The 14,070-nt window shown below is 40.2% G+C and overlaps 1 protein-coding gene across 5 annotated transcripts in view; it reads left to right on the top strand.

The window, feature by feature from the left end:
* CHD7 (chromodomain helicase DNA binding protein 7) overlaps window positions 1-14,070 on the top strand; it is a 132,819-nt gene that overhangs the window by 40,358 nt on the left and 78,391 nt on the right. For all 5 annotated transcript variants that reach the window (XM_030446356.1, XM_030446354.1, XM_030446359.1 and 2 more), the window contains one exon: window positions 2,381-4,238. In XM_030446356.1, the coding sequence (XP_030302216.1) occupies window positions 2,556-4,238 (1,683 nt within the window). In that variant the 5' untranslated portion in view covers window positions 2,381-2,555. The remainder of the gene's footprint in view (window positions 1-2,380; window positions 4,239-14,070) is intronic.

Genomic DNA, 14,070 nt, shown 5'->3' on the forward strand with positions numbered 1-14,070 from the left:
ATTTTACTGGAAGCCTGGCAGCTGAAAAACTGAAAATGAAGCAGTAAGTTTGAACTGTGTGCTTGATGCTTGCAACCCTGTTGCTGGGGATGCTCTGGTAGCTTGAGTATAGGAGATAGCAATGTGAGAAATCCTCTATGTAGATTTCATTTATGTTTATTGCAAAGTTTCATTGGTGCTTCAGGAGGGTAGAACATACCTGTATTCAAAAAAACGTTTTTTTAGTAAGCCTGATTAACATAATAAATGAGAGGACACTCTTACCACAGAATTATTTTTGTGGTTGTAAATAGTTTAGCTGATGGGTGAGATCCTCTCCTTGGGTCCAGTTTTGTGTTACCCCAATGATGTCAGTGGTTGGAAGGTAACAGTATTTGTACACTGCATTTGTCTCCATTTGCAAGCAAAGAGACTCTTCTGTTGTTACATGGAGGCTCTTGAGTATGCTCTGACTTCCGGCTTTGCCAGCTCCTGATGAGAGTGTGCATTGGCAGGGGTAGGAGTGTCAGAAGTCCTCAAGCAGTCTTAAATCCTTGGAGGGATCTTCACAACAGAGAGGTCTTCTCTGGAGCAGTCTAATACTGAAAGCTTGTTTTGGTGAAGGAGGCTCTTTCTTGCCTTGTTGCTGGAAATTCCTTAGACTCAGCTTTCGTAAACTGATGGAGGAGGTAAATATTGCAGGGAGCTTCTGCTCAGTAAAGAAATCAAAAGAAATGGATAGATGAAGATGGCTCATGGGAATTTACCCTCAAGTGATTTAGAAATATAAGTGTTAATATCCCAGCCGAGCACTAAAGAGATTTAAGAGTGTGGTTTTAAAGGTGACATTCAAATGCTATTTTAAGAGGAGTGATAAATGCTTGTGCTTTTCCTCTTGCCCTCTGCCTCACGCTGTAGAAGGTCCTCTTGACAGTGGCTACAAGAAGTGTAATAAATGTGCTGATATTTTCTCCCTAAAACTTTTCTGGGACAAATTGCCTTCATTTTGGCCTGGCATTTTGCATCCAAAGTGACTGGATTAAAAAAAAAAAAAAAAAAGCAAGATGTAGAAATATAAACTTGTAAATCTTTTTTTTGATCACTGATTAAGGGCAAGTTGGAACCTGTAAGTACATTCACTACTAAATAATGACATAGATAATAAAAATGTTCTGGTTTAGCTGGTACATGGATGGGATTCCTTGACTAACAGCTTGAAGTTTATTTTGAGATATAAGGCACAGCGTTTAAAATTGTGATCTTAAGAAGGAAAGATAGCATTAGAGTAGTTTTGTTCATAATAAATAGAAGTAAACAAAATCTTTCAAGTTGTCGTGGGATGAGGACAGGGGACACATTTCAGAACATGCTGATCTTCCCTCTGAAAAACCTCAACAGGAACTTTTCTCAATCTGCTCTATTACTCTGTGTTGCTTTTTAATTTTTTTTCCCCAAGTCCAAGTGCATCTTGTTATGTTAGCATTTTATTATTTAGATTCTTTTGCCATTACTAATTCTCCTGAATGAGTTTTCAAGATTGTAATTCTGGAAAGACCAAAACTTCATTGTGGTCTTCTAAATGTGCTGTAGTTGCAGTTAGCATGATAGCTTTTAGATGAGTAATGAACTCCAGTGACAGTGTTCTCTTTTATCATCATGAGAGAAATTAGGGTATGGATTGTGAAATCTACCCTATCATAGAAAGAAACTTTTGAATTTAATTTTCTTATGCAAATTGAGCATGTTGTTTTTCTTAAATGACAAGAAGTGTCATGTCTTTCAGTTCACAGCTTCTTGAAATTTAAATAAATTATATATTAAAAATAAAATCTTTTCTTTTTCTTCCTAAATATTTAAATCTTGGTGTTTGGTATACGTTAGAGGGTCACCTATCTGTGCGTTTGAAAAAGCTGTTGTCTGTAAAACTAACTTTAGTCTGTTGTAGGACTCGGTGCTTCTGCTTGCTCATCTGATTACGCAGCTCAAGGGAATAAGGTTAAGGACATGCTGTTGGTAACTAGAGCATTTTCAGGGCTTTAGTTCAGCAGATGGGCTGCTTGGCTATATTCATACATCTGCCTACCTGCTGTGGCAGCTGCTGCTGCTGCATGTTGTGTTCTTTTGTTCTGTTCCAACCAAGAAAGGAGCACTAGGAAGTGTAGTGAATGGATTAATTTAAGGTTAAGGCTAGTGTTTTGCTTGCTTCCTAACTCTCTATCATAATAAAATTTCTGATAATGAATCCTTCGTAAAGTGAAATAGATTTTTAAGATGTATTTCAGGGGCTGAAACTAACTAGCGTTGTCTAAAAAACAGCCAAGTATGTTTTCTTTATATTGCCTGACTATTTATTTCAGTATCTTCCTCTCTCTTTCTCTCCCCCTTCCCCCACTTTTTCTAGGAGCAGTAACCAGACTTTGCTTGACACTGCGTGGTCCAAAAGAATTAAGGAAATATGGAATGACATGAAGGAGATTAGTTGAGGATTAAAGGCTTTGAGGACAAAACACCTCGCCAAGGTGAAGCACAGACTAGCATTCTAGTTGTAGCTCTGAGGAGCTGTGTGCTGAAAAAAGATGGCAGATCCAGGAATGATGAGTCTGTTTGGAGAAGATGGGAATATTTTCAGTGAAGGGTTGGAAGGTCTTGGAGAATGTGGATATCCTGAGAATACAGTGAATCCTATGGGGCAGCAAATGCCCATGGATCAAGGATTTCCCTCTTTACAGTCATCTCTTCACCATCCCCCTGCAAATCAAAATCAGGCTAAGTTGACCCATTTTGATCACTATAACCAGTATGAACAGCAGAAAATGCACCTGATGGATCAGCCGAACAGAATGATAAGCAATGCCCCTGGGAACGGTATCGCGTCTCCTCACTCACAGTATCACAACCCTCCAGTTCCTCAGGTTCCTCATGGCAGTGGTGCTGGTGGTCAGATGGGAGTCTATCCCAGCATGCAGAATGAAAGACATGGGCAACCCTTCGTAGACAGTGGCTCCATGTGGGGACCACGAGCAGTTCAAGTGCCAGACCAGATAAGAGCACCGTACCAGCAGCAACAGCAGCAGCAGCCGCAACCAACGCAGCCACCACAGGCACCCTCCGGACCCCCTGGGCAGGGCCATCCTCAGCACATGCAGCAGATGGGCAACTACATGGCTCGTGGGGATTTTTCAATGCAGCAGCATGGTCAGCCGCAACAGCAGAGGATGAACCAGTTTTCTCAAGGCCAAGAAGGCCTCAATCAGGGAAACCCTTTCATTGCCACCTCAGGACCTGGCCACTTGTCTCATGTGCCCCAGCAGAATCCCAGTATGGCACCTTCTTTGCGACACTCAGTCCAGCAATTTCACCACCATCCCCCTGCTGCTCTCCATGGAGAATCAGTAGCCCACAGTCCCAGATTCTCCCCTAATCCTCCCCAGCAGGGTGCTGTTAGGCCGCAAACACTTAATTTTAGTTCTCGGAGCCAGACGGTACCCTCACCTACTATAAACAACTCAGGGCAGTATTCTCGATATCCTTACAGTAACCTTAATCAGGGATTAGTTAATAATACAGGGATGAATCAGAATTTAGGCCTTACAAATAACACTCCAATGAATCAATCTGTACCAAGATACCCAAATGCTGTCGGATTTCCATCAAACAGTGGTCAAGGACTAATGCACCAGCAGCCCATCCACCCTAGTGGCTCACTTAACCAAATGAACACGCAAACTATGCACCCTTCACAGCCTCAGGGAACTTATGCCTCTCCACCTCCCATGTCACCTATGAAAGCAATGAGTAATCCAGCAGGTACACCTCCTCCACAGGTTAGACCTGGCAGTGCTGGAATACCAATGGAAGTTGGCAGTTATCCAAATATACCCCATCCTCAGCCGTCACACCAGCCCCCTGGTGCCATGGGAATTGGACAAAGGAATATGGGCCCCCGAAACATGCAGCAGAATCGTCCGTTTATGGGTATGTCTTCAACACCACGGGAGATGGGTGGGCACATGAGACCAAATGGTTGTCCAGGTGTTGGCCTTGCAGATCCACAAGCAATACAAGAGCGACTAATATCTGGCCAGCAGCTTCCTAGTCAACAGCAGTCTTTTCAACAGCAAATGCCAACCTGTCCTCCCATGCAGCCTCATCCAGGGATACACCATCAGTCTTCACCACCCCCACATCCTCATCATCAGCCTTGGGCACAGCTTCACCAGTCACCACAAAACACACCACAAAAAGTGCCTGTCCTTCAGGTAAGCTATTTGCAATTAGTAGAAGATGTTTTAAATTGCTGTACATATGTTCCAGGATGCACGAGATCCATGCTTTCAAAATGGTTGCTCCTGTTTGGCTCCTCTGTTTGTTACTGTTTGTGTGGCTTTCTTGGTGCACAGAAGCTGAAGGTAAAATGAAGTTCAGGTGGCTTGCTAATGTTGTTACAGTAATTTTTACAGGATAACATTATGGAAAGACCAAAATATGATACAGCAGTGGGACAAGCTGAATACCTGGGTTTTTTTCATATTAGTTCCTTTGAGGGGAATATGGAAAGCATGTGTGAGACTTGTCATTTAAACTATTAATTTTTGTATTTGCAACTTGGAAAAAGAAGTATGTGTTAATGTGTTTGTTTTGGCCAGCCTGAGGGGTTTCTTTAAAGGGAATTCCCAAGGGAATGTTTTGTGGCTTTATGTTAAAGCTGAAATTTTTACATGTGAAAAAATTTTCAGGATGAACTTCAGCAGAAAGTAATGCAACTGAGAAGTGATGGGGCAACACTTGATGCAAGGAGAAGACAGCAGATGTTAATCATAGTCTGAAATCAAATCTTTTGAGGCTTAGACAAAAATCTTGAATAGGACGGAAGTTTTATTTCACTGAATCTCTGATCTGCTGAGTTGTGATGAAAATTCATTGCTTCCACGTAATTTTTCAATTAAAAGCAGTAAAACATCTTGATCTTCTGTAGGTTAGCAGGTTTGAGTATGCACTAGCATGTGAAGCTTGAGCTGAAAAGGTGCCTTTTGGGATCTTTATGTTTGGCATTGCTTGCCTGTGGCTCTGAGAGTCATCATTTACGAGGCTTTGGTACTGAATGGATAGGTGGTCAAGTTATCAGCTGTGTAATTCTATTGATTTATTTATTTTAAAGCCAGTCGGTAATTAATGCCAAAGTAGCTCTGCCCATAAATATCTGGAGACAATTGTTGGAATGCAGTCATCATGATAGGATGCTACAATAAGCTTAATAAATCATAAAAACAGCTGTCCCAGCCAGCGTCCCAGGCCTGTGCGGGAAGCAGCTGCTCAGCAGTCCCCTCCACTGCTGCCTGCCGGCTGCTCCTGTTTGCCGCTCCGCACAGCGTGAGCTGGGTCTGGGAATCAGATGTATGTGCTGCAGAGAGGCAGCTGACAAGGAGTGGTAGATGGAGCAACTCAGCAGCTGGGAGAGGCTTTCACATTCCCTGTTTCAACAAGGAGGGGGGAAGTGCCGGGAAGGGAGGTTGGGAAGCGGGGTCGGCAAGTGAAAGGATGTTGTCTTTCTGAGAGGGATGAGGAAGCTCTCCTTTTGAAGGGACAAGGAGTACCTTCATGACTGTCTGTCTATCTCCCCTGCCTCCCTCAAAATTGGTGTGAAATTTTATACCTGTGTGTGCCCTTCCTCTCTCCCTACCTCCATGCACAGGCTTTGTTTGGGAAACCTAAATTACAGTTCTCACATGTACATGGAGTTCTGTGTTCCTTCCTGAGAGAGTAGCTCTTGACAATATATGTCTTGTGTTATCAACTGTGTGGGTAGGCAGGATTAAAAGTGAGAAAACTCAAGACTGTATGAAAAAGCCCAAGGGAATGAGCAGATATTTGGAAAGGGACTAATGTCAGCGTGCAGAAATCAGTAATGAAAGACTGGAGATGGGAAAAAGAAGATGTGGTTTTTACCCTGAAGATGAGGGCAGACATCTGGCAGAAAAAACTTGGGAAGAAAATTGTAGAAACGGTAATCCAAGACTTTTAAGATAATGAAGGAACAAAACCCAAGGCCAGTGGGATCTTTCACAGCTAGTAATATTGGAGGTGTAGGAAGGGAGGACTTAAAATCAACTGTGCCCTAAAGCTGTGGTGTTCTTCCCCAGCATTATCATTCCTCCAGGTTTGGGAGGAGAAGGTTTACTTGTAGAACAGACAGGATTGTCTGTTCTTGGGACATTTATTTCCTTTTAATCAGTGAAGAGGGTGAATCACAGGCAATTCAGACCTTAAAAGAGCTATGCAACCTATCACAAAAATTAGATTAATAACTTGAACAAAACTAAGTGCTAAAACTAAATAATTAGAGGAAAACCACATGATAACCCAAGATACTTGATTAAAATCTGCAAACCAAACAGTTGTAGCTAGCCAAGTAACTTCTCTGTTAGCCTACTTCTGTTGAGTTTTTAGTTGGTAGAAGTTATTGTTAACATATTCTCCCATTAAGTAATTAGTTTGAGACCCGACTTAAGTAATGAAATTCTTGACAGGCAGGCATTTCCCCCTTGAAAACTGTTTGGATAAAATAAATGTTGTTCAAATTAATGAAAACTCAGCTCCTCCCCAGCCTCTGGGGAGAAATGCAGATGTGTGAAACCCTTGCTCTTGATACTGAATACAGAATTTGTAGCTCTCCTATCTGTGTTGTGGTTTTCCTTCATGTCAGCTGGCAGAAAGCTCTTCACTGAAGAACAGTTATTTAAATGCCTGGTTTGTTTTTATTTGTTTAAAATGAACCAACAAAATTAATATAGTCAGTGAAAATGGAAATCGCTGTACTTTTAAATCAAAAGAAACCATCTTAGTAATTATTTTTTCAGTGATTTGAAGCTAGCCTTATCATGGGAAGGCTCTAATACTTGTGGTTAACCAAAATACTGTTTTGTTTTTAGATATGTTGGAAGGAAAGTAAAGTTCTTTTGGTTTTAACTTGAAAGAAATTGCCATGTCGATTCTAGGGTTTATTTCTTTTTTGTGTGCAAAACTGTAAATTATTTTGGCTGGGAAATATAGATGGTGATTGACAATTCATCTGGTTTAGATTAATAGCTGAAAACTAGATGTGGTTGTTAGGACCTTGTTAGCTGTGAGTTGCTGGCTTCTATGAATTTTGATAGATACAGAAGAACCATTGTAGCATTGAGACATTGAGTCAATTTTATTATTTTTTTTTTAAGCCCTACTTTGAAATGTTCTTCACCAAAGGCTTTTGGAAGCCATGGGGTGGGGAGGCAGGTTCTGCTGTGACCAAGGTAATCAGCTAAAGTGTAAAGCAGATGCTAGGAGTATCTTGATAAATCTTTTTTTTTTTTTTTTTTTTTTTTTTTTTTCCTCACAGTGAAGGCTGTTGAGCTTGAGCTTGAACTCTTCAGAATACTCATAAATGATCTGGAAAAGAGTGAAAAGTCAGATGGCAAAGTTTGCTGCTGCTGTTAACATACTCAATGCTGAGTGCCAAGTGCATATGTGGTGAAGAGCCTAACAATAAGGAAACAAACCAATTAGAAAGACAAGAGGAATGTCAATCACTTGGCTGTAAACTGTGTGAGTCAAGGCATAGCCAGGGGAGGTTTTGATTGGATATTAGGGAAAATTTGTCCTCTGAAAGGGTTCTCAAGAATTGGAACAGGCTGCCCAGGGAAGTGTTTGAGTGGTTTAAATACCTCGCTGAAGATACAGCATGGAGTGTAGATGTGGTGCTTAGGGATGTGGCTTAGTGGTGCACTTGGTAGTGCTAGGTTAACAGTTGCACTCAATGATCTTAAATGTCCTTCCCAGCCTATGTGATTCGATGATTCTGTGGTGCCTGGGAAGGAAAATAGCAGGCAAAATCCTTTCCCTAGCAACACAGTCTTGGTGTTGGGTGGCTGTCTGAAAATACGCTATGATGGTCAAAGAAATAAAAGTATAGGAATGATTAGGATAGTAGTAGATGGTAAAACAAAGATTGTTATCATGTCGCTACATGTATGCATGGTATGCTGATGTGGCAAGCGCTATACAGCTCTGGGTCCCTTCCTCAGGCCTTAGAAAATAAGGTAGTACTTGAGAAATCACAGAGAGGGGTGATTTAGGGAGGAAGTGAAGGAGAGAGGTGGTGAAAGCCTCTGATATTTTGAGTGATGTGGGGGCATGAAGAAGGTGAATGTGAAACGTGGGTTGTTTGTCACCTGTTTTTGTCTTGGATTCTTTTAGGGCTGAAACTAGGTGATCTTTAATGTCTCTTCCAACCCAAGCCATTCTATGATTCAGTGAAATATCAAGGGGTGAGCTCAAAACTCCACATAAAAATGCTGATCTCTGACAGGTGTAGAAAAATGCATCATTTGTTAAACACGAAGGCATCATATTTGGCTTAGCAGATCTGTACCATAAATTACGAAGTGGCTGAGTGTTACTGGGGTGCACTGTTTGTCCAGTCCTTTTACTCTTCCACAAACTTCTATCTGAGACAGGGTGTCAGGTTAGGCAGGCCTCTGGGACACTGAAAAGCTATGATGCTGTGCCATTGGTCTTATATATTGTTTTTTCAGATAGTTTTATTAGTGATAGAGCGAGTGTAGGAGTTTTCTCTGCCAGGAATAGGCTATCCTGGGTGTGTTGTTATACAGAATTATTTACCCACAGCTAGTGTGTGGGCTGAACTTTCAAGTCCTTTTCATTAATCATGCTCCACAAATGTGTTCTACATTATTTATAGTCAAATACAGTAATACTGAGATGGCAAACAGATATGGTACAGCCTCCATGGTTGACTAAATGATGGAGCTCAATGGCAGGAACTGAAAGTGAGGAAGGATGCTTAGTTGTGGTGTCCAGCTTGTTCTGAAGAAGGAATTCATTTTGTGTGTTTTACCGGTTCACTGCCAGGTTTATTTTGCTGGCCCAACTGTCTGTGGGTATGTGACTTTGCTTTAAATCATAACTCATAGCTTGTGTTTGGTATGAACACATTCTTTGGAAATTTCCTGCCCTCCCTTGCAGGGGAGGAGGCAGGGAAAGTCCTGCTGAGTCACCAGCTGGGTTACTCCCCTGTCACAGGACCTTTCTGCATTTTCAAAATCTGTGTTGCTACCTCAGTTTAATTTAAACTTGGATATACCTGAATGGAGAGGGTTATTAATGAAAACTACTATCAGCTGGAGTTGTTTGCATTTTTGTAACCCCAGCAGAGTTCATGTTCAGTTACTGCTGGCCTGCTAAAATGGTGTTGACCTGCTGGGCATTTAATTGTTCTAATGCCTATGAGCAGTAAGAGACTGACTTCTTACTTACCTATTTACTGTCTTCACATAACCATTATCTTTCATTGAATCTCCTACAATTTTATTTGGTAAGAAATCACAATTTCAGATGATTAGGCTTTCCCCCTTAAATTAATAGTCGTAAGCAATGTCCTACAGCTCCAGAGATAACTCCTAGATTTTTGACTGTTTAGGTTTTTGTCTATTTTCCTGTCAATAAGCAGAACTACTACATTTTTCTTTCTTTCTTTCTTTTAACTTTTAAACACTATTGGATACTTCTTGTTTTGATACAGAGGCTATTTCACATATTTCACAGGTTGGGTGGTCTTTGGGGATGCTTTGTTCTGCACATTCAGCAAAATCTCTTGGCTGCTCCTGGAAATTCTAGTTTCACTTTTCAAGTGTTCATAGACCAGCAAACTAGTGTATGTTGGGAAGATTGCTGAAGGTATTGGACTAATTGAATTAAAAAAAAACCCACTGATACTGAACCTTGATTACAATTTTATATTATTTTTATGTACAGATAGCATATGTGTGTATTTCTATAAAATACATATAAAAAAACCTAAGCCATATCAGAAGTTGTGGAGAATTATGAGAGACAAGCTTGAGAAGAAAAAACATAATATTCATCTAAAAGTAGAAGCTGATAATAGTAAGTTTCTCTTAAACAGGCTTCTGCTGTATTTTGTTAAGGCTCTGAAGAACCCTTGTATTTGAGCAATATATGCAATTTATTACCTATAATTTTCCAGAGTAAGGAAAAGTAGACCTTTAAAGCTACCTTTGATTAACACTATTTTGCTTCTGTGGAGTACAAGAGTCTGTTAGGCTGATAACCTGATCCATCCGTGAGCCAGTTCACATGCAGGTGTCTCAAAGGATATAATTATTAATTTGAAAAACTTTGACAAAAGTTCATGTTCTAAAACTCCTCAGGTATATTCCAGTCTAATAGTTAATTTTATCATCTCCAAAGGCTTATTTCATACCTCACCTTTGGGAAGGTTATATGTACCTCTGTAAATGGTTTGCAGCAATTCTGCAGTGAATAGGCCTTTAGGGCAAACTCTTCCAGTTTTGAGATGTGTTTTTTGGAGGGAGTATTTTTTGCTGTTGAGGAGGTACAAGAAACTTCAAGAGTACTTCTTCCCTCAGGTGCCATGGTTTGACTGTGATGAAGATAATTTGTGCCAGTAGATTATCTGCTCTGGAGTTTTCAGTAAAGCCAGTTTGAATCATTAGCATTAAAACACAAGTCTGCATCAGCATAGTAATTTTGTAGGTTTAAGAGTTACCAGACTTGTTGTTCAGCATGACTATACTAAAGCTTCTGTGATATGTTGGTGACCTGGATGTGTGTGCTTTTTCTTGATTTCATTAGCATTATCTGGTTAATCACTTAGTAATATTTTTAAACTTATGCTGCTGTTCAGTATTTCAGTAGAGTATTCTTATCTGATGGTGGTCACTTCCAGTGGGATTTGGCAGTCATCTTATTTTCCCATAGCTGAACACGTTCTCCTATTTTATATTTATTTGACTGAAATTAAATCAATTGTTTCAGAGAAGCCTTTTTTCATCATTGAAAGATGATAGTCTAATACAAAGCCTCCTGTCTGTATCATCACCTATATAGCTTACAGGAATGGAAAATTGGGGCAAGTGAGAGGAGAAATGCTTGATTGCTTGGAGTTTTGTGTTTTGGTTGGGTTTTCGTTTGTTTGTTTGTTTGTTTTATTTTCTGAAAACACTGTGGCAGTCGTACTAAGGAACAAGTCACAGACAAACTAATAATTCCCTGCCATGTTATTATGGACTCTCCTCCTGGTCTTCCATCCTGCTTTTTGTGGAATTTGAGGCATCCATTTGTTTTAAACTAATCTGCCTTTGCTTGTATCTTGAATGCAAGTGTCACAAATTTGCATAAGTGCCCTCTCTTTTTAACTCTGAGGGGAGAATAAATGTCTCAGTTCCCAGTATGATGGGATGCCATCACTTTGAAGTTTAGTTTTTAACTTTTATCTGTAGAGGTTGCTTTACCCCTCAGCTCAGCAAGCCAGTTCTTTTCCCTTTTGAATTTTCAGATTTTGGTTGTAATAGAAGTACAGGTGAGCAGACAATTGTGAAACTAAAATAAGAGAATGGCATTTTTATAAAGGGATGGTCCCTTCTGAACATCATATCAGAATGGATGTAGTTCCCCTTGCATTCCATTCATTATTTTCCTCTGAGACTTTTCCTGTCTAGGTATCAATGTTCTTTTAATTTTATGGCTATATATTTTATATATATATTACACAGGTGGTGATGTGGTTTGGAATTTGGGAACAAAATGTCAGTTTCTCTTCTTTAGAGATGTCATCTCTAAATATTTGATACTTTCTGTTGTCAACAGAGTTGTAAAGTTTGGTAGCTAAGGAGTGAGAGTAACACCCCCGATTTTTTTTCCACAGTGATTAAAGCATCTGTTTGTACAGATCTTTCTTTTGAAATATTCCAAATTTTGCAGGCGTGGCTTAAAGATGGTGAAGCAGTTTCTCAGGAGCTGGAAGGAAGGAGCTGAGTAGGAAGCGTGGGCAGGAAGCGGTGATCAGGGCTGAGCTGCACTGATGGAGCAATGCTGAGCAGCAGGAACAGAGAGGAAATGGCCACGGTCTGTGTTGAAAGGGGACAGAGAAGCTGAGGGAGTCACCCTACCTCTCTTACGCCAGCTCCTTGAGTCACCTGCCTCTTGAGCCCTGGCCAGAGGTAGCCATGTGGCACCGGGTTGTCTCTTGCTGCTCTGCACACTGTTTCAGGGTGAGCCCTGGTGTCACCACGCTGTCTCTTACCCTTCTCTGGGCAGACAGAACACTGACAACTTCCCAGCATAGCTGGGTGGACTCAAACGCTTGATATCTGATGCGCTTCAAAAAAAGTCCCTGTGAATAAAGGCAGCTGGAGTCTGGCATACAGAACCTTCACTTCCTGCCTTCCATCAGCATGCCTCATCCTTTGGAGAACTGCCTTATCTAGCCAGCTCACTTCTGAACAGGTCAGGTTCCTGCAGCTCTTGCCTGTGGGACCACAAGATTACCCAAGCTGATGACGTGAGGGTGGGAATGTTTGGTGGGAGGAAACAGGGACTGCCCCTTCCTCTAGCAGTGAGCTCTTAGTCCCTTTAATACCCTTACACAGCTCAAGTTCTTGTAGCAGTAACTTGTCCTCAGGAACCAAGCTCTTGAGTCCTCCCTCAAATTTTGATAAGATAAAACTTACGTTAGAGAAGTCAAAGCTTTATCTTGCTTTATTGAATTAGTGACAAACCGTTCATGTTCCAACTTCCCCAGTTTTTTTGTTTTCTTTTTTTAACTGTCACCTTTTGTTTCTCCCCCCCTCAAATACAAATTACTGATAGGATTTCGGAGGTGTGTTCTCTTTTTTAGAAAAGGACATTTTTACCAGCTGGAGTATTTGCAGCTATTTTGTTACTGAAGAGCTGAAAGAACATCTCCTTTGTAGCAAAGAGAGCTTGGCACAATTTTGTTAGATACATGTCATGTGGCTTGAAATGAGAGGAGATGCCTGGGATATCTGTCAGTGAATTGTTTTCCTTGGCATTTTTTTAGCCAACACAGAAATGGAATCAACATTCTTCCTTATTTTACTGACTTTGTATCACCTATTTAGTTACAGCTTTCTCAGTGGGTAAGGTTAGTAACAGTGTTACCCCTGTTTATGAAAAGCAGCATACAGAGGATGAGCATAGGGATTGTTTATGTGTTCAAAACCCAAATTAAACTCTTGATTCCAGTTCTTATTTGGATATTTGTTACTCTGACACATCATCTCCCTGCTTTCCTTGTCACTCCTTCAGTATTGTTTTTGTTTAAGAGTGCAACTCTAGAAGGTGGAGGTGACCAATCTTTAACAGTTCAAAGCAAGAAATCCCACTTTTTGTGTAGGAATTTGGTAATGGAAGAGGTTAGCCTGACAGTAATGCAGTCATATGAGATGTGGAAGGAAACAAGTGGACAAGGCTTGTCAAAACCTTAAGTTTATTAGATATAAATAGAAACTCATGTTAGTTTGATCAGAGAAGAAATTTTCATATGTAATTTGAATAGGCATCTTTCTTAAACCAGTCTGAGTAATCAATTGAATCAAGAAAACATTAGTCAATTTAATTATGCTAATTAAATTGTACTTTATTATGTCTATGTAACTCCCACAACCAAAAGAACATAATGACCACGGTAACTGAGAAGTTAATACTTCTATAGATTTTTGGATTTAGTGTTCTTGTAAGAAAAGAGAGAACACTCATAACAAGCTTCATAACAAACATCCTAATATCTAGTAGTCAATATGAGCTCTGTTTTTTCCACTCTCCTTTTACATCTCCTTTCTCTCCAGATGGCCCTTCATCCACTTGCGTTCTGGTACTTCATATCTTTTTTGGCCCTGCAAGACTCTGATAACTGTGATAAAACTGTAATTTTCCTTACATGTGAGCGCTTTATTTTATTTTTGGAAGAAATCTTTCTGGATGAGCCAATTGTTGCTAAATGTAGTAGGAGGCATATACTATACAGTGCATATTTGAGTTTAAAGTGACACTGTACCATAAAAAGTTAACCTTGCAGTTTACTTATAAGACTGTATATGAAATACATAGTCATTAAAACTAGTTAAAAATTTTGGGTTTCATAAAAGTTTTTTGTATCTCAGCTTGTTAATGGGCTGTTGCAAATGTTTGCTATGGTAAGCATCATCAGTTGTTAAAATACGGATAAATGCCTACAATATTGGAAGACTACTT

Source organism: Calypte anna, chromosome 2 (assembly GCF_003957555.1).
Source record: "Calypte anna isolate BGI_N300 chromosome 2, bCalAnn1_v1.p, whole genome shotgun sequence".
Classification (NCBI taxonomy): Eukaryota; Metazoa; Chordata; class Aves; order Apodiformes; family Trochilidae; genus Calypte; species Calypte anna.